At 43.0% G+C, this 25657-nt stretch overlaps 3 protein-coding genes and 1 long non-coding RNA gene across 10 annotated transcripts in view; 2 read left to right on the forward strand and 2 right to left on the reverse strand.

Moving 5' to 3' along the window:
* Window positions 1–119: 119 nt before the first annotated feature.
* LOC143475145 (alanine aminotransferase 2-like) lies at window positions 120–12065 on the reverse strand. 3 transcript variants are annotated; one of them, XM_076972891.1, is made up of 11 exons: window positions 11813–12065; window positions 5447–5536; window positions 4878–4986; window positions 4391–4521; window positions 4073–4316; window positions 3088–3167; window positions 2703–2839; window positions 1680–1848; window positions 1372–1527; window positions 825–937; window positions 120–326 (listed from the first exon to the last, which is right to left on the reverse strand). In XM_076972891.1, exons 1-11 carry the CDS (start codon window positions 11915–11917, stop codon window positions 149–151), a joined length of 1512 nt encoding a protein of 503 aa, XP_076829006.1. In that variant the 5' UTR covers window positions 11918–12065; the 3' UTR covers window positions 120–148. The 3 variants fall into 3 exon arrangements, with proteins under 3 accessions (XP_076829006.1, XP_076829008.1, XP_076829007.1); XM_076972893.1 differs by lacking the exon at window positions 11813–12065 and adding an exon at window positions 10605–10651; XM_076972892.1 differs by lacking the exon at window positions 5447–5536 and having other exon boundaries at window positions 11813–12064.
* A 5073-nt stretch (window positions 12066–17138) lies between these two features.
* Window positions 17139–19631, forward strand: LOC143475483 (uncharacterized). The gene is made up of 3 exons (XR_013121028.1): window positions 17139–17574; window positions 17724–17799; window positions 17961–19631. It is a non-coding gene; the product is annotated as an uncharacterized LOC143475483 (long non-coding RNA).
* Window positions 19632–20543: 912 nt separating this feature from the next.
* LOC143475480 (sperm-associated antigen 8-like) lies at window positions 20544–23121 on the reverse strand. Of its 2 annotated transcripts, none has more exons than XM_076973332.1 (6): window positions 22653–23121; window positions 22045–22142; window positions 21716–21761; window positions 21109–21223; window positions 20908–20970; window positions 20544–20784 (listed from the first exon to the last, which is right to left on the reverse strand). In XM_076973332.1, exons 1-6 carry the CDS (start codon window positions 22703–22705, stop codon window positions 20653–20655), a joined length of 507 nt encoding a protein of 168 aa, XP_076829447.1. In that variant the 5' UTR covers window positions 22706–23121; the 3' UTR covers window positions 20544–20652. The 2 variants fall into 2 exon arrangements, with proteins under 2 accessions (XP_076829447.1, XP_076829446.1); XM_076973331.1 differs by having other exon boundaries at window positions 20555–20784; window positions 22045–22204; window positions 22653–23109.
* Window positions 23122–23971: 850 nt separating this feature from the next.
* The window catches only part of LOC143475482 (lactose-binding lectin l-2-like), a 35072-nt gene continuing 33386 nt past the window's right edge, over window positions 23972–25657 (forward strand). For all 4 annotated transcript variants that reach the window (XR_013121027.1, XM_076973333.1, XM_076973334.1 and 1 more), the window contains exons 1-2: window positions 23972–24244; window positions 24915–25001. Coding sequence is in view for 3 of the 4 variants with exons in the window: in XM_076973333.1 (XP_076829448.1) it covers window positions 24993–25001 (9 nt within the window). In the remaining variant the exon portion in view is untranslated. The remainder of the gene's footprint in view (window positions 24245–24914; window positions 25002–25657) is intronic.

Raw genomic sequence — 25657 nt, forward strand, 5'->3', positions numbered from 1 at the left:
GATGATGATGATGATGATGATACAGACAGAATAATAATGAATAATGAAATTTATAGTGTAACGTTTGTTTTGATGTCATTGCCGAGAGCCCAGACAATGAGGTGATGACCCCCGTGTGCACACACCCCTCCCCTGGAACGGGGACCCGCTAAAGAGCCTCACACAGAGGAGGCGGGGGCAGGTCCGTGGGCGTGGCAGGGGCGGGTCTGTGGGCGTGTCCTCCAGCGAGGGCGGAGCAGGGAAACTCGTGGAGGAAGCGTAGGTGGAACCGCTCCAGCCTCCGCAGGGCCTCCGTCATCATGTCCTCATGAGCCCCCAGAGAGACCCTGAACACACGGGGATGGAGGAAAAGAGATGGATGGATGGATGTATGAATAGTAAGATGGATAGGTAGATAGATAGATAGGTGGATAGGTAGCTGGATGGATGGATAGATAGATAGATGAATGGATTGATAGATAGATATGTGCTATATAGACAAAGCTGTGGTTATGGCTATTAATAACACTCCTCAGATATTAATTTAACTTGCTAATGCAGCATATCAGCGATCTGCCTTGAGGCTCTCCACATACTCTACATGAGTCCTGAAACTGCTCAGGAGAGTCCTGCACGTGCCTGTGATCAGGACGTCGAAATAGGAACCCAGTGGTGAGATGGGCATTCAACTGTACCAAGGACATGACGCACACCTGTGAAGCACGAGTGTAGCTCCATAATGTGTGTGTGTGTGTGTGTGTGTGTGTGTGTGTGTGTGTGTGTGTGTGTGTGTGTGTGTGTGTGTGTGTCCGTCCGTCCGTCCAGAGGGGTGGTGTTTACATTACCTGATATAATGGGCTCCTTTCTTCATTCCCAGTTTGCTCCCTGGAAGTATAAGCAGACCTTCCTCCTCAAGCAGACGTGAACAGTACATCACGTCTGGGTGTAGGTCCCTCTCCTACAGGTAGACATCCTGCCGTCAGTTCACGCCAGATCTCAGAGCGCTTTACAGAACTGCTTTCTCTGACAAATACATATTTTGTAGCGTAGATGGGTTTAAAGTTTTAAAGTGGATATTTAAGTGCTCGGTGGCTCAGTGTGAGGCTCAGTCTTCCATCAGACATGAGGTTTTTTTCTACACTCTGGGTGCCACGACAGAGAAGAGTCTTAATCTACTTTGCGTCTGGACGGGTGGTGGTTCCATCCATATCATGATCCAAAATGGTGGTGCAGTATGGGGTTCTGGGGTTTATGGGAGGGGGTCCAGCTCGGCCTTCGTACGTATTGTAAATCAGATGACAGAGAATTTCATCTACATATAACGAGGAAAACGTGGAGGGGCGATTAGCATAATCCAGCACGTTACCATATGCAGGTAAGCGATGCACTGACCTGGGCATGGTCTATTGCAGCCTGGGACATATGGAGGCGGGGAAAAGCAAACAACCCTCCCCCGATTGGCTGCAAAGTGATGCCAGTCAAGCTGTTGAAAACCTCCAGTGTCTTCTGCACATTGTTCATAGTCGCCCTCTTAATTGACTGAACTTCCTGAAAACACAGTTTGATCATTTTAAAGATGATAAAAACAAAAGTTTTTCATACACTTAATACAGATAGCTTTAAGGAAGCAAGATCCAAGTTTAGTAAATTTGATCCAGTGAGAATGTTCAGGATTAAGGGACAAATCCCTCTAATCTCACCTGTGTGTAGAGAGGGTATGAGGGCTGTCTGGGCTGTGGAGGGTCAACCATCACATCCAGGGCGATTTGTCCCAGTACGGGCGCAAACGGGGTTATGGAGAAGATCTTGTTCTGGTCCATGGAAGAGTCCAGGTTGACCAGCTCCATGTAGCCGCAGCGTAGACCACACCTGGCCGGATGAGTGTTGCGGACCGCGGATATTAGCACGATTTTATTGCATATCTCCATTCACAAAGTCTGAGGTAAACCTTTAAATCAACATTATTGGTGTCATTCTACAGTCTGAAATGTGAAAATGATATTGGTTTTAAATTTTGCATCTACCACTGACCAGAGAGACAGAGGTGGAGAGGTGCTTCTGTCTCCTGAAGTGTCTTCCACGAGTACACTAGAACAGTGTTTTTCAAACTTTTTTTCTAACGACCCATATTTTGTCCCTGATCTTTCCCGCGACCCAGCCTACTAAGAAATATATATACAGTATACTTGGTCGCGAGCGTAAGATGTTGACGGGGGTGGCGAACGCATGTTGTTTCCCCCGAGGGGGGGGGGTGGCGAAAGGCGAAAGTAAGTTGTTGACTGGGGGGGGGGGCGGCGAACGTAAGTTGTTGACGGAGTTTAACTATTATATCGCGATCGATCGCCAAGTATTAACGCCTCCGCCGTTCGCGCAGTCGCGCGCTATAAATATAATTTATTAAATATATTAACATTTATTTTTTAGCGACCCTTTTTTTTTGCCTCGCGACCCATTTTAGGGTCGCGACCCATAGTTTGAAAAACCCTGCACTAGAATATGCTAATATTCTTTTACCTTATATAACAGATTTAGCCATGTAGGACAAACAGGATCCTTGTGTAAATTTAACTCCAAAGGCTGAAAAATTAACCCTGAGTGCTGGACTTCAGACCAACATCCTACAGAAGTTCCTTTACCCCAGATGTCATGGTTGCACAAAGCATTGTACAGCCATCAGTTAAGAAATAGAAATCAGTTTCTATTTTTAATTTTTTGAGACTCACTCTCCCATAGCTCCCTTGGAGACAGAGTTGATGGACGCCAGCTCCACCAGGTTGCAGTAAGGGGGGCCCAACTCCACCAGGGCCTTCTTATAGGAGAAGAACTCCCTGCCTTCACCATACACACAGTTCTGGTATACCTACAGCATCGTGACAAAAACACCAAAAGATAACATCTCTCATTCATTACTCCAAAATACTGCCACGCTATTGTGATATAAGAGCAGAAGGGTTTCAAGGGGTTTTTCTTGAGTTTTACATCTGATGATTTGCCAGTTACGATACCAAAAAGGTTACTGTGATATGGTATTCTGTCCTGTATTGGTGTACAAAAGCTATTTTTGTGACTTGCTATGCATGCAGTGAGGGTTTTGTGAGCGGTTGTCACCTCATCTGCAATTATGAGGAGCTTTTCTTCTGCGGCGAAGCGTATCACTTCCTTAATGGAGTCTTTGCTCTGCAAATGACCTGGTGATGGTACAGGAAAGATGACTTGAGTTCTTAAGCTCTTGGAGTGAATTAACTTAATTGGCTTGCTGTAGAGACAGAGGGAACAGCATCTTGATTCCTCTATGTCCTGGACACAGGGACAAAACCTTTGAACCTTATGTTGTGATTTCTAACTGTGGCCCAGTTAAATAACAAAAATTCTAAAGCCACATGCACGTTCTGGATCTCCATGCTTGTCATGCTCCAGATTAGACCTACTGTGGGGACTTTTACTTTCTGTTTTGTAGAGACAGCACAAGATGCTTTTATAAAACAAAGCATTTCCAAAAATCTATTTATCAATTTATATCGGCGTCTTCCAAGCTGATGTTTTTTAATTAACTATATTAAAACCATCTTTACTTAGCAACTTTACTAGCTAAGAGTATTTCAAGGTAAGAGAAAATATCCATGCATATAATTAAGTAAATTAAGTAAACCAAATTGATAGGTTTGTTTTGACATTTTTAGTAATTTCATTACATTTTCCAGATTAGTTTTCACCAATTAAATTAAGACAATAATAACAGAAATATGTTTGGTGATGGGTATTCTTTTCCAAGTGTGAGCTGTTTCAAAATGTAAATGCGTTCTGTTCATATTGTTATATTTAGTTACATTATTGTTTGTATGGAGATACTGGGTCCAGTAGGATGTGTCATCAGGAAGTAGGTATAGCTGGTCCTGTGTCTCTCATGTGGTTTGTTCTGTTGTGTTTTTACTGTTCTTGAGTTTATTGAACATCACTTTAGTATGGACCTCTTGTCTTTATATGTGCTAGATAAATAGAGGTTGCACACCAACACAAGGGGTTTCCCACACCACCACCTCACCCCACCACCACCACAGAAAACCCATCCAAATGAATCCTGCCACTCAATTACCTGTTGGATTCCCTGGATTAACAACATATAACGCCATTGGATTACAGTGCCTCCTAGCAATCTGGATGGCTTTGCGCAGATCATCGATCTGTATGGACCAGCCCTCCTCCTCACACAGGTAATAAGGTACCATCGCTGCTCCTTGGACAGACAGCACCCGTGTAAAGCCCTTGTACGAGGGCACAGGAGTGAGGACCCCAGTCTGCAGGGGGTGCGCGCTCGGAGCAAACAGCCTCAGCAGCATCTGCCAAGAGAAATGGGGTCACCTACTCTGGTCCCACCACGGGAGTGGGACATGCAGTGTGTCTCGGGTCTCACCAAGAGGGCCTCGGTCGACCCTTTCGTGATGTAGATGTTGTCAGGGTCAGCAGTAGCACCATCTCGTCTGCTTATGAATTCAGATACTGAGTGCTGGACTTTTGTAATCCCATTACATTCAGGGTATGATCCTAGTGATTTATAAAAAATACATAAAAAACACTTCAAATGTACCACAAAAAATTCAATGCCCCATTCATACTGTTTAAACCTGTGCGCCATGTTCGTCAATTATAATAATTGCATGTCTACACCATTAAAAGTCATAATGCATTTTAATGCATTGACAATAAATTTAAGGTAGAGCAGATCATTTAACATGATTTTCTTTGCATAATGCTAATTTGCCTCAAATGTGTATGGTGAAATACTGACATGCTAAGGGTCTGTATTCTACTTTTCAGTGCAGTTACAGAACTATTTAAATTAGCATGCATCACGATTAATTACTACATAAGTCTGTAGATCCAGAGTTTATAACCCTCACCTATGCTTCCTCCAACACAGTGTCCCAGGAACATCTGGGCTCTTTCTCTCACGTCTGCAGGTAAGGTGTCGTCATCCAGGAGAGGAGGGTACAAGCACGCTGCCAGGACCTGCATCACCACCAAGGGATCCCCCATAAGCCCCGGGTGCACTTAATGACACCACGAGGCACAATGACACGCATGCGGATGCTGAATAAAGACCCTTATCTCACACAGCTACACTGCAGCTGAAATTAAAATGCTCGGTCAGTGCCATTTCTAAAAACTCATTTTGACCTGCAGAGATAAACACGCGGACCATGTAGACTTAGACGTGTCTCTAACTAACCCAAACCCAAGCGGAAACCTGTAATCTGCATGTGCAACTGAACCGGGTCAGAGAAGAAGACGCCCAGAGGACACAAGAACTGCTCGGTTTGTTTAAGTTCCCACTTCCATTCATGAAGGGCTTGATGATTAACTGACAGGTCACCAAACAGTGTTCCTTCTGTGTGACAAAGGTGTTTCAAAATTACAGTGACCTTTGGCCTTTTGGGACTGGATGCGTTCCCCTTGGGACAGAGCTTACCTGTCGAACAAATGTGAGGGGCTTTAACCCCAGACTGTGGGGGTCGCCACACGAAAGGTCAAGTACTTCCTTAAATGGCTTTTCCACACCCTGTAAAAAAAGATGCTTCTTTCAGATCTCACCCCTTTGTCTCTGTGGAGATTATTTATCATCTGCTGTCTCTCTATATACAACCAACCCCTGATGGGGCAACCATCAAATCCCTGAGAAGTGTTGATGGTTGCCCACCTTTGCATGCCCAACACCTCTGTCCTTTGTTTGTATATCCTTTGAAGTCTTAACCCTAAGGTGACGACTACCCAACCCAGTGTTGATTGCCCAAGTGCCCTCACCTTGATCCCACAGTGACCCCTCCTTAAACTCATCTTCCTCCTCACCTTCATCCCACACTTACCCTCCTTAAACTCCTCGTCTTCCTCCTCCCACATTCCACAATGTATATAAGGTCCTCCCACATAGACTACAGTAGAACTGGTCGTGATCAACCTTATGTTACATGCTCTGTGTGTCAATAATCTTGTCAACACTGAAACCGTCCAGTCTCCTGACTCCTGAATCTGATTCCTGAAGGCCGAATTTCTAACAACTTGGTGCCGTGACCCGGATGGCATACTTGGTGAGTAAACGTCATTTCGAACTAAAGAGAAATTCTGGTTTATAAGACAGAAGAGTCAGTAAAGTTTAGCCTCTTTGGAAAGGATTTGTACCCATTGTTACTGAAGCTGTAACTGTTACCTCCTGCTTCCAAAAGAAGTTTGTTGGTCACTGATAAAACCTAGCATTTGTGGCTGTTATCTTCTCTGCTTCCAAGAGATGTTTGTTTTTTGTCACTGATAAAACCTAGCATTTGTGGCTGTTTTTGTTTCATTTGTGGTTTATTTGACTGATCAGACAAATGGTAATAGTTCCTGGAAACCACTTAACTCTAGATAAAGCACACTAGTTAAGGGTGGGACTGAAACGCCCCAGTGGTCTGACTCTGAATTTGAAATAGTAATTAGCAATATAGTCAAAAAACATGTTAATGAGCAAAAAAGATCAGAGTACTTTTCTTGCAAAGGTTTTCCTACTGAGAATGAATGGTCTGTTACTGATTGTAAGACAGCTTTGGGCTATGGTATCAAACATGACTCAGTGAAGGAATGTCTTTTTGTTCTAAAACAATACTGGGGTATAAATTTAGGCACCTTGAGGAAAAGCTAGAGGAAGCTGAGGGAAAAATCCTAGAACTAACTAGCGAGAGTAAAAGCATAAAACATCTGCACTAAATGCCCAAAGAACATGTAAAAAGCTCCAGCAATCACTGACCAAGGTTGAACAGTTACATGCTAACTGTAAACCTAAGCGCCAGTGTCGACCTCCAGCCGTTGGTCCTCCTCCAGGTCTACCATGCTACACAGAAGATGAAAATCCTCAGATTTTCCTCCGGTGGGGAGTTGGCGAGTTTAAGTCGTAGACGGGGGGGGGGAATGGACACAAATTAAGTATTAAATCGCGATCGATCGCTACCGCAAATTTATAATTTTTTGGCTGATGCTGGTCCAGCGTGTCGCGTGCCAGTGATTATGCCTCGGCGTGCCATAGGTTGCCGACCCCTGATCTAGAGCCAGGCCATGTTTCTGCCTCTATACATGTCCTACAAGACGGTGGTTCTGGTGCAATTCCCCATCACAAGTTTACTAGCCAGAAAAATGAGTGTCACCATTGTCATAAAACTGGGCATTTTGCAAGGGGCTGTCGTAAGAAACGGCCAGCCAGTTATAATAGCCATGCAAGGACAAGAGACAGACATTCAGAGGGGTTTTCACAAGGGGATACAATAGAGAACTCCTTCCAGGGCATTTCACCAGAACAATTGTCCATGCTAATCAAGGCAGTGCAAGCATTTACAGAGGTGTCAACGTCTCCTCCTGCCCCAGCTTAAAACAAATTTGCCATTAGTAGAGTTTTTGAGAACTTTCTATTTTTGTGCCATTAGTAGTTTTTGTAGTCTTTTAGTTTTTGTAGTAGTTTAGTAGTATTTTTGTTGATATTCAAATGAGGGAACAGGATTTTTTATTTCTTGTAGATACAGGAGCTCAGGTCATTACTTTGTCTGAAACTGCCTGCTTACATAGATGTGAAAGCTCTTCTTGATTTTTTTTTGACTAACAAGGGACACAAGGCCAGTCATGACAAAGCTCAGTTGTGTTGTCCTGGTGTGCAATGTTTGGGACAGTGGGTTACCCAGGGTTCTAGGGGAATTTTGCCTGCAAGAAGTTCAGCAATCAATGCAATGTTGCTACCAACCACAGTGCATAAATTGCGAGCTTTCTTAGGCCTCTGCAACTACTGCAGACCCTGGATAGATTCTTATGCTGCGATTTCACAACCACTATACGATCTACTTAAAGGTAATCCTGGGCAACATGATACACACAGACGACACAACCACTGCTTTTGTAAATTTGAAATCAGCCCTGATATCTGCACCAGCTCTTGGCCTTTGTAATCCAAACAAGCCTTTCACTGTATTTGTGCATGAAGACTGTGGTTTTATGACATCCTGCCTGACTCAGGAACATGGTGGTATACAGTGTCCAGTAGCTTATCACTCAGCTAAGTTAGATGCTGTGGCATGTGGAATGGGCCCATGTTTAAGAGCAGTACAGGCAGATCAGAATGGACCAAGCTCAGAACCAGGTCCATAGTGCTTGGAGCAAACCTGCTGAAGGTGGCCACACAATAATTCCAGGTCAATGGGTAATGGTGAGGAGACATGACAAACAATCTCTAGAACCCAGATGGGATGGCCCATTTCAGGTTCTTTTGATTACTAATTCAGCAATGAAATGTGAAGGAAAGAAAACATGGATTCATGTTTCCCATTATAAGGTTGTGTTTGCTCCTCAGAAATAAACTTGAGGGTCAGCAAAAGAGGAGGTGGGTGATGTACAGAGCCTCAAGGAAGAACTATGATTACTATTATCATGGGGGTTGCCCTTGAGGTGAAGACATCACAACACTGTGCATTGCCATAACAGCCTTCTCTAAGGGACAGACAGTGGGGAGCGGCATGATGTGACAGTAGAATAAAACTTTTCAGACTTTTGATGATGAACAGATCACTGCGTATGCCTTTGTGTGTTTTACAGAACCACACAGCAGAGACGGTGATCCCATCTGCTCCAACCACCGCATTGACATCTGGATGATTTCCTAACTCCTCAGAAACATCTGCACGACGAGGACAAGATCTTCTGCATCCTGTCCAAATAGTCACTGTGGACGTCACTAGGACGACAGCAATGGATACATCTCAAACATCCTCAGTGACCTCCGAACTTTGCATGACCAAGTATCAAACATGAACAATTCTGACACTTGGTTACACGAACGTCTTGGGCCTTTCTGGCATAACATTGCAGAGATAGGCCTTGTTCTACTTTGTACAGTCATATCAATTCTTATTGTTTGTTTTTGTTTGCGACTTCTCATACTATATATGTTTTGTATTTGTAGTCATAGTCCTAGTATAGTTTAGTGATTCTCCATCAAAGGGAGAATTGATTCCCCCTGAAGGCCGAATTTCTAACATTAGTAACAGAGGCGACACATTCCCAGAATTTCAATTTTCTCAAAGTTCAAATCAGCAGTTCATGACAGACAGAGCTGTCCACTAGGATTCCAAGACCAGACATTAGACATAAGACCTACCGACCAATGAAAAGACCAGACATTAGACACATGACCTATTACCAATGAAAAGACCAGACATTAGACATAAGACCTACCGACCACTGAAAAGACCAGACATTAGACATAAGACCTCCCGACCACTGAAAAGACCAGACATTAGATATAAGACCTACCTGCCAAGGAAAAGACCAGACATTAAACACAAGACCTACCTACCACTGAAAAGACCAGACATTAGACGTAAGACCTACCTGCCAATGAAAAGACCAGACATTAAACACAAGACCTACCTACCACTGAAAAGACCAGACATTAGACGTAAGACCTACCTGCCAATGAAAAGACCAGACATTAGACATAAGACCTACCTACCACTGAAAAGACCAGACATTAAACACAAGACCTACCTACCACTGAAAAGACCAGACATTAGACGTAAGACCTACCTGCCAATGAAAAGACCAGACATTAGACATAAGACCTACTGACCAATGAAAAGACCAGGCATTAGGCATAAGAGCTACCAACCAATAAAAAGACCAGACATTAGACATAAGACCTATCTACCACTGAAAAGACCAGACATTAGACACAAGACCTACCTACCACTGAAAAGACCAGACATTAGACATAAGATATACCTACCAAGGAAAAGACCAGACATTAGACACAAGACCTACCTACCACTGAAAAGACCAGACATTATACATAAGATATACCTACCAAGGAAAAGAACAGACATTAGACACAAGACCTACCTACCACTGAAAAGACCAGACATTGGACATAAGACCTACCGACCAATGAAAAGACCAGACATTAGGCATAAGACCTACCCACCACTGAAAAGACCAGACATAAGACCTACCTACCACTGAAAAGACCAGACATTAGACATAAGACCTACCTGCCAAGGAAAAGACCAGACATTAGACATAAGACCTACTGACCAATGAAAAGACCAGACATTAGACATAAGACCTATTTACCACTGAAAAGACCAGACATTAGACACAAGACCTACCTACCACTGAAAAGACCAGACATAAGACCTACCGACCAATGAAAAGACCAGACATTAGGCATAAGACCTACCTACCAATAAAAAGACCAGACATTAGGCATAAGACCTACCGACCAATAAAAAGACCAGACATTAGACATAAGACCTACCTACCAAGGAAAAGACCAGACATTAGACACAAGACCTACCTACCACTGAAAAGACTAGACATTAGACATAAGACCTACCTACCAAGGAAAAGACCAGACATTAGAAATAAGACCTACTGACCAATGAAAAGACCAGACATTAGACATAAGACCTATCTACCAATGAAAAGACTAGACATTAGACATAAGACCTACTGACCAATGAAAAGACCAGACTTTAGACATAAGACCTACCTACCAATGAAAAGACTAGACATTAGACATAAGACCTACTGACCAATGAAAAGACCAGACATTAGACACAGACCATTAGACACATGGGAGACAAGCATCCAGACTTTTCTCTGTCCTGGCTCCAAGGTGGTGGAATGAACTTCCTTTGTGTGTCCAAACATCGGAGTCACTTGCTGTCTTCAGACGCCGACTGAAGACCCACCTCTTTCAAGTGCACTTTACATAATTATACTTTCGTCTACTGTGCTTTATCGTCTCTTTCCTCAGGTGTTAGTTACAGGTATTGCTTACTGTCTTTTTCTCAGGTATTGTGCATAATTGGGTTATAGGAACTGCTTACTATCTTTTCCTCAGGTGATGTGTATATTCAATGACAATAATGACTTGGCATAATTGATAGGTATCATATGACTTTCGTCTAGTGGTTTTTCCAGCTTAGAGTACCTTGTGTTCAAGACTATCTATACTACCTTGGAGAGTCCAAGCAACTACGTAGCACTTTTGTAAGTCGCTCTGGAGAGCGACTGCTAAATGCCATAAATGTAAATGACCTACTACCAGTGAAAAGACCAGACATTAAAAACAATGCGCACAGTTATCATAACAATACTGTGCAAAGGAGTCTAATTATTTGTTCAATTAATTTACAAATAATTTACAAATACAAGTATTTGTGTCAGTTTTTTTTTCTCCATTTTGTCAATTGATTACATATCTTAAATGAATGACAGAAATCATCTAAAATTCTTCCCATGAGTGGACACAGCAGTCGCTTGAATTAAAAGATAGTTTAATATGCAAATCTTGTTTATTTACTGAATATTTTAATGTAATAGTAAGTATGTCTACTTTATACTTTCTTTCTGTATTGCTTTTGTTTTCTTGACAAAAGCTGAGCTTTTAATCCAAAGTGAACTTCACTTAAATTTCAACCAGATTTTTTTTTTGCAACACTGTCATCTCTTCACAACGATCTGAATCCGTTTTGCATGGTTGCTTGTCATGTGAGATGATTTACTAAATGATGTAAAAGAAACAGCACTACCAAATATCCCACAGCCCATTTTGAATGTACCACACTGCTACTGGTACCAGCAGGACCGGAGTGAGCCCCTTTTTCAGCCCGGGAGTTTCATCCCCAAATCCGGACTAAAATTATTTTTCCCTCCCAACCGGCCCAAACTAGAGATTGACATCAGCCGGCCCATCGGGAATCCTTGCAAATCTCCCAATTAGCCACTCCGGCTCTGGGTACCAGTATGCTGTACTGCGATGGCTCACCTGCTGAATCTCTGCCATAATTTGGACTGCTCGTGTTTCCAAATTGCCCCACACTGAAGCTGAGATCCTCTTCATCTCTGCAGTACTCTCATCCAAGACTGACATGCTTTTTGTTATTCTGTTAGATGTCTTTCCTCTCTGGTGTTAGTTCATGTAAGGAGGACCAAGCTTGATGATGAAAAAGCTATCTCTCTCTCTGGCTTGCTTTTTTGGTGAAACTCTTGATCGCTTAAGGCTGGCCTGTATTGTTCTGTTTTCTAGTGAAGTAATGCCACCTGTCACAGTCTGCCCCTGACTCCTCCCTCGGGTTTGTTTGTGTCTGTGTGCGTGTGTATTCATTTGTGTCATTTGGCTCACAAGTGTCTTGTCTCATTTGTGTTATGCATTGCACTTGTGTCTCTTTCATATGAGTGTATTTAATGTGTCGATGTTGGGTTTGTTGCTCGTCTTTGTTTGCTCGCCTCTGTGTCGTTTTGTGTTTGGTAGCTTTTACTGCTACTAATAAAACTGAGCTGTTCACAATGCTCTTGCCTCAGGATCCTGCCTCAACCTTGCAATGTGCCCACCGTACCCGCTGTACCCACCATTCCCACCGTGCCCACCGTACCCACCGTACTCGCTAACACTGTAGTCAATGCCTCAGGAGGAGAAGGCTGTGCAGAGGAAGATGAGAGTCTGGCTAGCGTCTTTAGGGCTGGCACGGCCACTCATCCTCCCCTGAGACAGAACAGTGTGTGTTTCATGACCAACAACAAATCAAGTCAAAGTCAAAGTCAACTTTATTGTCATTCAGACTTTACACAAGTGCACAGCTGAACGGAATAGCGTTCCACCAAACTCCAGTGTTAAAGCACCAGAGCCCAGAGCAGCCGCTGCAACCAGTGCGCCGCCGATTACGCAGAATGGGGGATAAACATAGAGATAACATTGGGAGGAGACAAAAAAATATGACCACAGATTATTCTCACGAACAGGACAACAGTCTGTGTGCATGCAAAAAAAATCCCCATAGCACATACAGCGTTAATAACACAGACAGTAAGCAGTGAGAGGCGTGATCCATTTCGAGAGGAGGGGGGGGGAGCCAGAGGCCTGGCACAGAGTTTTTGTGTCAAAGTTCGCGGTGGAAGGCGAGAGCCATCTCTGACAGTCTCTGTGGGGGTAGGAGCAGGTAACCAAGATGATGACCTTCTGGGAGAAATTTGTTTGGGCGCCAATGCAGATAACAAGGATGAAGAATTTAGTAAGGAGCTCGTCCTTGGGAATTGAGCACACGAACTCCTCTTAAACTCGGCTGTCTCCCAACTGATCCAACTTCGCACGTAGAGCATTGATTCCATCCACGATCGTCTCCAAGCTTTTTCCAACAGTCACAGTCTGTGTCCCAACAGCTCTACCCACCGCATTAATCATATAGGGCACTTGGCGTGGGCGTTCGGTAACTGACCCCACTCTTTTAATTTCCCGATACACAAGGGCAAGGCCTAATCCAATCAGCAGAGCCACTGCGATCAAAGTTCCAAATAAGAACACGTCCTCAACATCTTCCAGGGAGAGAGGCGCAAGACACATACTACGCCAGGTCCCCCACGAGTCATGCACATATCCAGATGAGAACATACCGTCTGGGCATGTGGGTTCTCCCGCACCATGACTCCTCGTGGAAAAAATAGTGTCAATTGCGTTGAGAGACCACCTGATCAAATCCATTTTCATGTTAAAATTCGAAGAGCAGCGTCAGGTTACTAAGACAAGACAGAATCTAAGCTGAGCAGGGCAGGAGGGAGGGAGTGCAGGAGCAGAGATAAAGTGTGACCGCCTCTCTTGAAAGCCGGAAGAGAACAAATGGTGTGATCCTAAGAATATATCGGTTCTGTCGCACTCCTGCTCACCAAATATGGAGCACTTGACTATTCTCCGTCGCCCTTTCTACCTGCCTCGCGAGTCTAACTCAGTCATCACTATCGCCGTTTATATTCGATCACAGGCGGACACGGACATTGGTCTAGCCGCACTACAAGATGTCGTAAGTGCCCACTACGCTAAACACCCGGACACTGCGCTCATTGTAGCTGGTGATTTTAACAAAGCAAACCTTAGAGAGTTATGCCCAACTTGCATTAGCATGTAGCTTATGCAACGAGAGGATCAAGTACACTGGACCACTGTTACACCCCATTCAAGAATGCCTATAAAGCCGTCTCACCCGGCTTTTGGAAAATCTGACCACGTCGCCATTTTTCTCATGCCAGAATATAAACAAAGACTAAAACAAGAAGCTCCGTCAACCACAGTGATAAGATGCTGGTCCGTCCAATCAGAAGCCACACTTCAGGAAGCTCTGATGATGTCGACGAGTTTACGGAGGTAGTTACAAGCTTTGTAGCCAAAGTAACTGATGATATCATGCCCATGGTGACTGTTAAGATCTTTCCTAATCAGAAACCATTGGTAGATAGAAAAATTCGTAAGGCCATTAAAGCTTGTACTACTGCATACAACACTGGTCTGAGCACTGGGGATATGACTCTGTATAAAGCGGAGTCGTATAATGTGAGAAAAGCGGTTAAGGCTGCAAAAGGGAGATACAGAGACAAAGTAGAGGTTCATCTAGGAGACCGCGACAACAGACGAGTGTGGCAGGGCCTCTGGACCATCACACACTTTCATAAACAAACACACACCTCAACCATCACAGATCCCTCACTGGTGGAAGACCTTTTATGCCCGTTTCAAGGTTAGCACTGATTATGCTAATGCCATTAGCATTGATAGCTTAGCAAGTAATGCTAGTGCTACAATGGCATGCAACCTGACCAGTGAGGACCGCCCTCTCACCATTTCAGAGTCAGACATGAGAAAAGCTCTGAAACGGGTAAATAGCAGGAAGGCAGCTGGTCCTGATGGCATCCCTGGGAGGGTACTAAAATCTTGCGCTGATCAGCTGGCCCCTGTGTTTACCACCATCTTCAATTTATCCCTGGCCCATTCTGTCGTTCCGAGATGCCTCAAAAAATCTACAATTATCCCTGTTCCCAAGAAGACCAACCCAGCTTGTCTGAATGACTACCGCCCAGTGGCTCTCACCTCTGTGATCATGAAGTGCTTTGAAAAGCTGATCAAGGACTTCATCTGTTCATCCCTCCCCCTACACTGGACCCACTTCAGTTCACCTATCGTAGCAACAGGAGTACTGATGATGTACGCCTACTCTTTGTGGACTACTGCTCGGCGTTCAATACTATTGTTCCCTCAAGGCTGGTCATGAAACTCCATGATCTGGGGCTGAACCATTCATTGTGTTCCTGGGTACAGAGCTACCTGACTGACAGACCTCAAGTGGTCAAGATGGGAAATTTTACATCCAGCTCAAAAACCCTCAGTATCGGCGTCCCCCAAGGATGTGTATTGAGCCCACTCCTGTACTCACTCCAACACCATTGTGAAATTTGCGGATGATACAGTGGTGGTAGGCCTAATCTCCAACAATGATGAGAAGGCCTACCTGTGTGAGGTGGAACAACTGTCATCATGGTGTGGAGTAAACACCCTGGAGATAAACGTATCTAAGACCAAGGAGCTGGTAGTTGACTTTAGAAGGGTGAAGAGGAGGACTTCATACACACCTCTCCAGATCAATGACACTCCAGTTGAGAAAGTGAGTAGCTACAAATACCTCGGAGTCCACATCTCTGAGGACCTGACATGGTCCACACACATCTCCACCCAGATAAAGAAGGCAAGGCAACGCTTGTACCATCTCAGGAGGCTGAAGAAATTCAAGATCTCCACAGCACTGCTGAACTCTTCTTTTCTGCCACCATTGGGTCTGTTCTTTTTGGTAACATCACTACCTGGTTTGGTAACTGCAACGCCCAGGACAAGAAAGACCTTCAAAGAGTGATACACTGCTCTGAGCGCATCACCAGGACTGTACTGCCAAACCCTCAGGACATTTACTCCAGGCGGTGCAGAGCATCTGGCAAACGCATCAGTAAGGACATTCACTACCCAAACCATGTTCTGATTGAATGGCTACCCTCAGGGAAACAGCTACGCTCCATCAGGGCCAGAACTGACTATCATCTTATCAGACACTCAGTCACTTTATCAGTCACACAGTCACTTATAAATTCATTTATATGTATATAGTAATTTATTTATTCTCTTTTTACTTCTATAGTTTATATTTGATATCTTATAAATACTGTTATTGTAAATTGTCATTCTCTTTTTACTGCTGCATAGTCTAGGAACAGTCACATATTCATTTCACTGTGTATCTTGTATCACCACAACTTATACAAATAAAGAATCTTAATCTTAATCTTAATCTACTCGGGCCATCTGAGTGCTCTGTGGAGACCGTCTGCAGATGTCTCGAGGGAAGTCCACTGGATCTTCTACCAGGGGCTCCCTCCTGCTTGGAGGAGGTGGAGCTGCTGGAGGAGGGTGGTTTGTGGCCAGGGGAGTCTCCCCTTTTCTGGGACCAGGGGAGTACAATGGAGATCCTGGAGGCCTACCCTCCGAGATGAAGAGCTTCACCTCCTCCTTTGACAGTGAGTTAGCAGGTTGAGGAGGTGCAGTTCGTCTTCCTCATTGAAGGTCCTCCCAGGGCACCTCCCCAGCGGCAAGGAAGTACCATCCTGTCACTGGTGCACGTTCCCCACTAACCTCCCGGCTGCCACCACACAGATTGTATGTGCTATAAAGCATAGCACAAAGTTTTAAAAGATCACTTTGGTGGTGGGTAATGTCCATTGTAGGAGTTCCGGTTGTGACAATATGGAAATACAGTAAGCACAAATTTTATTTCAGTAGTGACAAATAAAGAAACCTGACCCAAGTCAGCGCAGATAGTATGAGCCTAGGGGTCACCCCTGAGGCACACACATTGCTTCCTTCACTGGCGCACACAAACCCTTCTACCCCCCATCAATCTGTCTTTGTTTTGTTCTCCATATGTTCCCTGGCCACTCCCATGTCATTTGTAACCCCACCCCCTGATTATCATTCAAACCTGTGTCTTGGGTTCCTCGTTTAGTCCTGTGTTTGGTTTCTTGTAAGTTGGCTATTGTAAGTGCTGTTTGCGAGTTCTGTTCTATATATCTCTTGTGCTTAACTTCTCAATGTCTTTGTTTTCCCTGGTTCTGTGTCTTAGTATTTGCTGTTAATGTTATTGTTCATGGCTAATGCTTGAGATGTCTTTGTTTCATGTCTGTGTGCTGCATGTAGTTTTGTTAATATTTTCATTTAATCTCTTAACTGTCTGCAATTGCATACAACATCTAACACATCCACCATTACAGTCTTTAAAAAAGGGGAGGGGACAGGGGAGAGAGAGACAGACAGACAGTGAGAGAAAGAGAGGGACAGAGAAAATTCTGGGTAATACTCTCTCAACCTTTTAAAATTGATATTTGTTTTAAAATTCCTCTGGGAAACCCAGAAGCATCAATTATTAGTTGAGTTAAATTTCTTTATAGATTTTGTTTCTTAGAGCTCTTACAGAAACCTTTCTCATAGAAGCTTTGTTATAAATAATACTTGGCGTTTGAGGCAAGCAATGATTTGGGTTTGGAGTCTGGAGTTGCGGCCCCTGGAGCGCAGCGGCGGGACGCTCCTCTTCCTCACGGTGGGCGTGCTGCTGTGCAAGCTGCAGACCGACGGGACGTTGCGGGGCGTGAGCCACGTGCTGGTGGACAAGGTGCACGAGCGGGACGTCAACACGGACCTGCTGCTGGCCCAGGGGAGACGTGCAGGTGAGGGAGTGTGTGTGTGTGCTCTCTGTGTTTAATTGTCATGGTGTTTTAATGATCAACGGTTTGATGTTAGATTTGTGTATGTCACTATTCCTGTGTTTGATCTTAATCAAATATTCAGTTTTTTCTTTCTTTTTTGTTTCAAATAGGACCAGGAAGATGCGAGTCCTGACCCTGAGTTAGTAGCTGACGTGATTGACCACATTCACACGCAAGGAGAGCCAGGTATGCGTGACCATCTAGGGTCACACTTTCACACACTCACTCTCACACTCTTTCACTCTCTTTGTTAGCTCATTCTTTCTTTCTCACCCCATCTCACTCGCTCTCACTGTGTCTCTGTCCCTCCACATCGCGTCATTCCCCTGTGAAACCAACTCCTGCAGGTAGAAATGTGCTCTTCTTCTCCGTCTCCTTCACCCATGTGTTTTCTTGGGGTCACCTGACCCCGCTGGGCGAGCGTGTGGCGTGCGTGTCCTGCGACCCGCGGCTGGCGAAGGCCCTGGTCCTGTCGGCCCTGTTCCGCTGTGTCCTGCCCGTACTGTCTGTGGCTGCCTGTCTGACCCGAGACCCGTTTCACAACAGCCTGCAGAACCGTGCTCTCGTGGCCAAGGTCTGACTCCACGCCCACCAATCTTTCTCTTAGCCATTATGTTGTTCTCGCGTCTGAACAGACCACAGTAATGATAGAGTTGTGTTTTTATAGCATTGTTATATTCTCTGTTTTCTCTCTGTTTATTCGGTTTTCAGATCAGTATTCATGACCATGTTACATTATTACCAGGATTCCCGATGGGCCGGTTCATGTCAATCTCTAGTTTGGGCCGATTGGGAGGGAAAAATAATTTTGGGGCGGATTTGGGCATGAAACTCCCGGGCTGAAAAAGTGGCCCACTCCGGCCCTGGCAACAGCATTTGGGTCTTTGTTGGGACTGAATGTCCCCATGACGAATGAAAATATAAATCTTTGGACATTATAGGAACATTAACGTTTTTTATTTTCTTTAAAAATGGCTATTTGGACAAGAGAATGCTTTTATATATAAAATAATTTCCTTTGCTTTCAGAGTTTCAGTGTAAACATAGAGCTTCTGTAATAAAGGCAATAGAAATAGCCCAGAAATATAGCAATACAAGACCGCACATGTGTTATACGCTCGCATTCACAGCAACATCCCACCTACACAATTCTTAATTACCTCCCACTCTCGACTAGGTCGCCGTGGTTGCGAAGGGGTCTTGTACTGCACGGTGCTACACTGGCGCGCTCAGTAACGAGGCAACTTGCCCATAGTTCTGTTCTGTTTTCACGTCTTAATAACTCCTGCATTTATGATTATGATTACAGCCTCTTCAGTCAACGGTAGTGCAGTTTCATTGAAAGGACTGAAAGGAATATCGTTTTGAAAAGAACAGAATGATGGTCTGTACTGTCCATTTTAATTATCGAATGGTGTTAAAACAGTGCTAATAAGAGATTATATCTTCTATTTAACTGTGCGTTCACACCGAAAGCGATAAAATCGCTCTATGTCGCCAGCATCGCGTCGCGTGTGGGCGTGTCCAACATAACGCCTGCATGCAGCACGTGACAGATATGCAAATCACGTTTTTAAAGCAGGATGCAATATTTATTTTAATCTATTGATTACAGGACACACGATTATAAAGGAGTGCGTGTATAAAACATAGTGTGTGTATAAAACACATATAGTATATAAACCTAAAATGTTTATGTATTTTTTTTACTTTTTACCCCAGACCCGAAGATCAAACAGGAATTTAAAAAATCATAACCAATAATAGGGTATACGCTAATTTATTGCAGATGTTTTTTAACAAATGAACATTATTCCCTCCAAAAATAAACATCGTAAAGTGCGGGACATCCAGAGACAGCCACTAATCTCTCCTCCATTTTGCAATCGGAACAAATGATCAGTAGGAACCAAAGTCAGAGGTGCGGTTTCGGAGGAGGGTGCAAACATACTTTCTGATTGGTAGTCGCCGCCGCGCATCACTGCTCATTTGCATAAAGTTGAGCCAAGCTCAACTTGTTCGCGTCGCTCGAATCGCTCACTCTCATTGAAAATGAATGACTTCCGGTCGCCGTGTCGCTCTCGGTGTGAACGCACAGTAAGATTTTTTGAAATGACAAGGACAACAATGAAATATAAATGAAATAATAAATACGCATTTTTTATTGTTTCCCTAAAAATGTCGGTAATAGTATCCTATCTTTTTCACTGATGATGACTAAATGAAACATTTGCATTTTCGATACATATCCATGGCGTTTTATCGGTACAGAAAACGAATTAGACACCACAGGCCCGTCCGCCAGGGAAAAGGGCAAGAAAAACTGCACGAATGTAGTCTCAAAAAAACTTGTTGCTATAGCTACTCAGCGCTAATACCTGTTTAAAGCATGAACGAGTAGGACAGTGCCGGAGTGCTACGTTGACTGACAGTCAAGCTGTGTGAAAGAGCCAGTTTGAAAGGAAGGCAATGAATCAGTCGGTGTGCCATCGACGTTTCTAGCTCGTGGTGGAAAAGGCAGACGCATGGTGTTTGGATCCAAATAACATACTCTTTTATCAATGCCCATCAAGTTTCAGTTCCTATGCCGACTGAAGGAAATTGGCCATTTATTTGCTTTAATTTAATGTGCAATATCACCATACATAAGATTATTATATTTTCAATATCATATATTTTTGTAACCAGTATACATACATTTTTGTTTTGTTTTTTAATTATTATTTACCTTATATGTTGTTTTTCATACTTACTCTCTCTGTCCCTTCCTCTCTGCTGCTGTAATATTGCAATTTCCCCGTTGCGGGATCAATAAAGGATTATCTTATCTCTTATCTTAATTAAAAAAAACAAAATATGCCATACATAATGATTATATTTTTGTAATGATTCATAATTATTATATTTTTGTAATGATTCATAAAGCCATATATTACTAAACCATGATTGAAACACACACATTTTATTTGATTTGTTCGCATACTTAAACATTTTCTTTGATGTTATACATATAACACGAGGTGAACATGATAATAGAAATTAAATGTCTTCTATTTTAGGAAAGTTCTCAAGGGTGAAGTGTGTGGTGTCATCCAGACTCTCATTAATCGGTGTGCTGAAGCTGGCATTCTTCTTAAATGGAGTATCTCTAGTTCCGACTGGAGTCACTCCCTATAAAATTAAGCATGAGGAACATTTCTGGAGTTAAGGACAAAATACACTTTCACTGGAGTTTGAATTCATGTAGGCCTATATGTGCATTTTGTGTCGTGATTTGCGGGCTCTTTTCAGTACCTGAATCTTCTGGCAGTTTTCACTCCAAAATGTGATCGCCTGGTCAGTTTTGTAGTAACGATCCTAAAAACATGCAGGCAATGTAGTTCTTCCTCACAGTTGACAACATATTAAAATCACTGAAAAGGGGCATGATGCTATGACTAAATGTATTCATTTATAATGGTAAATGGGAACGCAAAGCAGAGTGCTGTGACAGACCGTGGCCATGGCTGGGCAGGTAGGCTTAAAGCCCTGTGCTGTGTAGTCTGCTCTGGTTACGGAGCACAGATTGTGGGCTGAAGGCTTGGGCTTGAGTTCTGCATGCACCTGCTCACTGTAAAACAGATCACGACACCACACCATCGACTCTGTATCATTGTAACCTTACTCTTTACCCAAGATCAGATCTCTCCTGCCATTCTGGAAACTTACTTTAGCACATGTGTACCATGTGACACAACCACTCAGACCATGATATCAGTCAGTATTTTATAATAACAGCAGCAGCAACATTTGAAGGACAGCTGAGCTACGTCTCCTGCTTTGGGTGGGCTCTCTCGAGAGTGACTTGAGTCAAAGTCGCACTTCAAAGACGCCTAGAAAAAGACTTCAGACTTGACTTGAAACTCTAATCCCTAATGACTCTCGACTTGACTCGGACTCGTCCAAAAATAACTAGTGAACAATAAAAATCAGTCCGTTAGCTGAAAAGACAAAATTTTGAATTGAACTATGAACCTGACACATGAATCCTCTGACCGCTTCAGACAAGATGAGGAATTTCAGCTTCAACCCTAAAACACATCTAGAGGTCTCTTAAAATTACCTTATGCTTTCGATGAGATACTTCTGCAACAGCTCAGTCCGTAGTCCTAAAAAAAAGCACAGTATAAATTGTGAAAAAGCAAATCTAGGCTCGGTTTCAGAGGAAACGGTAGAAGCTGACTGAGCATATGATACAATATTTGGATTTGTATGAACAGAAAGGCAGCCCTTCAATACAAAATCACACTAGTGCCTGCACTGAACTTGAGATGAATACATTTTGAACCTTGGCATTTAGCAAATATGTGGACAACATGGCCATAAATATAGTGTAAAGTAAGTTCAGAAACATGATACAAATTCAACAAAAACTGACCTGATCATGCTTACCTCTTTGTCTAAGGACTGGTCCTTTAAGAGTGGTGTAGGCAGATTTCACTGTACTTCCTCCGTGTACTTTAGATGCTGTGTCCACTGTAAGGAATTCCCTGTGCCCATTTTTGTGGATGTGTAATCTACGCTCAGTATTGTCCAGCAATGCAGTTGCACTCTTATATGCACAGGTGAGATATATCAGTATATATACACATATAGGCCTACATAAATTCAAACTCCAGTATATATATATATATATATATATATATATATATATATATATATATATATATATATATATATATATATATATATATATATATATATATATATATATATATATATATATGCACACATCCAAGCAATACCCAGTGTTTATTCTTTATGGGTGTAAGTAGCAAGCAATAGGCTATGTTTAGTTAATAGTAAGGTCTTGTAGTCAGCTAGCAAAATAGTCCTTTTTAATCACAAGTAAGAATAACAACAAAATCAATTTAACAATTTAAAACCGTTATTGATTTAAATGAGGTAAGATACGCCAGAGAAATTGAACAGAGCTTATTTTTATTCTAAGTAAATAAGTACAAACCTACAGGTAACATTACAGTAGTAGCTATACTCACCTCCTCCACCCAATTATCCAGTAAACATTTCCCAGCTGGTTTACTTTCAACATTAACTTCCGAGGAATTCATTTTAATTACAATGTATTGGGGCAGCATATAAACAACGCCTTGAATAATGTAATTTCTAATTTCTTAACGTCACTCTGCGAATAGCAAAACATCCGAAATATTTCAGTCCCACGTTGGTCTGCGTTTCCATAGGAAACGTAAACAAAAGCTTTCGTTGCGTCATCGCAATTTTCTCTCCGCTAGCAAAAAAGGAAAGCGTATGGAGTGAGATCTTTAATATGAGATCGCAAAAATGAGGTTAAATCGAGCAAGTCAAACACATTGAGCATGCAAAATTAAGAAAACCGAGCAAAAACAGTGATAGCAAGAGCATAGAAACAAGAATTGTACGGTTAAGTGCGCTCATTCCACTGTTTTCAGCTTCTAAAATTCCTGCTGGCTTCACGATTACAAGTGTAAAATTTAGGATGCTGCTTCACCGTAGCTATGGCTACATATGTAACTAACTAAATGTAGATTTATGCAGTGTTTTTATTCATCTAGATAGCTACATCTGGTATCCTAGAATTGTACGAGCAAGTAATTTTGTTTGTTTTGGACATTAATACCTAAACTACATTAGCTAACTATCTGTAACTTCACATTCACAGTGAAGTCAAAATTTGCAATGCTGATTTTTAATCAACACAAACATTCAACGTTTTGTTGGCTTTGGGTGGAAAATGTTTTTATCCACGGCAATTTAGTTATTTAAAAAACAATTAATCAACATGTCTCATGCATGCATGTAAGATTCAAGGAGACTTTATTGTCATTCACATCACATGTGGTACATGAGGTGGAACGAAATTTAGAACCCAAGGTCCCAGTTTTTACCCCAATAACAGCAATATAATAAAAATAGAATAGAATAAAAAGAAATAAATAAAATAAAAATAGAATAGAATAAGTAGAGTAAAAATAAATCTGTAACAATAAATAAATCTGAGTACTGTTCGTTTTTTTTTAAGTGACTGTGGGTAAAGTGTCCTTGTGTAAAGTGCAGATTGTCAGAGAGACCAACTGAGTGTTGGTTCTCATTTGGAGTTTGTGAGTCTGACAGCTTCCAGGATGAAGCTGTTCCTCAGACGGGAAGTTCTGCACTTAAAGCTCCACAGCCTCCTGCCTGAGGGGAGCGGGACAAAAAGTGGGTGTGCTGGGTGGGTGGGGTCCTTCATGATGCAGGCGGCCCTCCTCCTGCATCTGGAGGTGTAGATGTCTGTGGTGGTGGGGAGGCTGACTCCAACAGTCCTCTGTGTAGCCTTCACCACCCTCTGCAGAGCTTTCCTCTCTGCAGCCGAGCAGCTTCCGTGCCACACGATGTTGGAGCACAGTACGCTCTCCACCACACATCTGTAGTAGGAGAGGAGAACTGAGCTCCCGAGTCCAGCTCGTCTCAGCCGCCTGAGGAAGTAAAGCCTCTGATGAGCTTTCCTGACCAGACTGGATTGATTGGTAGCAGTAAGCGTACAGTGTCTGTTGTACGATTTATCAAATCGGGTCGTGACATGACCACATTGCAGTTGCAATCGATGGTTCAGGTAATCATCTACCAAGCCTTGATCTGTGACGTATTTACATTTGTAATCATGAAAACAGCAGAAATTTTAGAAGCAAACAAAAAACTGAAACACGCGCTGAAAACAGTGGAGTGAGCGCACTTAACTGTACAATTCTTGTTTCTCTGCTGTTGCTGTCACTGTTTTTGCTCGGTTTTCTTGATTTTACGTGCTCAGTGTGTCTGACTTGTTTGATTTAACCTTATCTTTGCGCTGTCAGATTAAAGACAGTAATCTAACTCCATATGTTATCCCCACAGCGTATGCTAATACAGTGTTGATACTTCTGGTGTCACAAAATAACCTTTACCACACTTGACATCGGGTATATAAAATTACCCAAAATCAGCTATGGAGTTTGGAGTGGTGTAAATACAGCTGTCCAATTATCTCAGCTTCATCTCTTGACCTCCTATATATATATATAGACAGACAGACAGACAGACAGACAGACAGATAGACAGTTAGATAGATACCTTTTATTAATCCCCGGGGGGGAAGTCAATTATTGCAGCAGCAATGCAAAGATAGCCAGGAATTAAATACACAATAGAATAATATAGTAATTTATATAAGAAAACTAAGACCTGAATTGTTGTACAGTGTGATCACTGTTGGAAGGAATGATCTCCTGTACCGTTCCTTGTTGCAGCGGAGCTGAAGGAGCCTGTTACTGAAAGTGCTCCGCTGCGTAGCCAGTGTGTCATGGAGGGGGTGGACGGGGTTCTCCATGATGGCGGTGAGTTTTTTTAAGGTCCTCCTCTCTATAACAACCTCAAAGCCCTCCAGAGAGCCGCCCATTACTGAACCGGCCTTCCTGATCAGTTTGTTGAGCTTGGCTGCATCTCCTTTCCTGATGCTGCCTCCCCAGCGTACTGCAGCAAAGAAGAGGGCACTCGCAACAACAGACTGGTAGAAGAGTTCAAGCATCTTGCTGCACACATTGAAGGACCTGAGCTTCCTCAGAAAGTAGAGTCTGCTCATTCCTTTCCTGTACACAGCCTCTGAGTTAGCCTTCCAGTCCAGTCTGTTGTCCAGAACGACTCCCAGGTATTTGTAGTTGTCCACCATCTCCACGTTCTGACCCTTGATTTTGACAGGCCTGGTTATTGACTTCCTCCTCCTGAAGTCAACCACCATTTCCTTGGTTTTGGCCACATTGAGGGTCAGATGGTTCTCCTCACACCACATGACGAAGCTGTCCACTAGGTCTCTGTACTCTCCATCCTTGTCGTCCTTGATGCATCCTACCACCACAAAGTCATCAGAGAATTTCTGTAGGTGGCAGAGGTCAGACTTATACTGGAAGTCTGTGGTGTACAGGGTGAAAAGGAATGGAGAAAGAACCGTTCCTTGTGGTGCTTTAACATTGCTGACTAAGCACTCAAACTGACT

Source organism: Brachyhypopomus gauderio, chromosome 14 (genome assembly GCF_052324685.1).
Source record: "Brachyhypopomus gauderio isolate BG-103 chromosome 14, BGAUD_0.2, whole genome shotgun sequence".
In the NCBI taxonomy this organism is placed as follows: domain Eukaryota; kingdom Metazoa; phylum Chordata; class Actinopteri; order Gymnotiformes; family Hypopomidae; genus Brachyhypopomus; species Brachyhypopomus gauderio.

Coding starts and splice junctions, on each gene's coding strand:
- LOC143475145 (XM_076972891.1), bottom strand. CDS start 11,917: ATGTCAGTCTTGGATGAGAGTACTGCAGAGATGAAGAGGATCTCAGCT. Junction 4,317..4,390: donor GGTCGACCGAGGCCCTCTTG/GTGAGACCCGAG, acceptor TTCTCTTGGCAG/ATGCTGCTGAGGCTGTTTGC. Junction 2,840..3,087: donor TCCTCATAATTGCAGATGAG/GTGACAACCGCT, acceptor ACGATGCTGTAG/GTATACCAGAACTGTGTGTA.
- LOC143475480 (XM_076973331.1), bottom strand. CDS start 22,751: ATGCTGCCCCAATACATTGTAATTAAAATGAATTCCTCGGAAGTTAAT. Junction 21,224..21,715: donor TATCTCATCGAAAGCATAAG/GTAATTTTAAGA, acceptor TCTGTTTTACAG/TGAGCAGGTGCATGCAGAAC. Junction 20,971..21,108: donor CCTGCCCAGCCATGGCCACG/GTCTGTCACAGC, acceptor GCATGTTTTTAG/GATCGTTACTACAAAACTGA.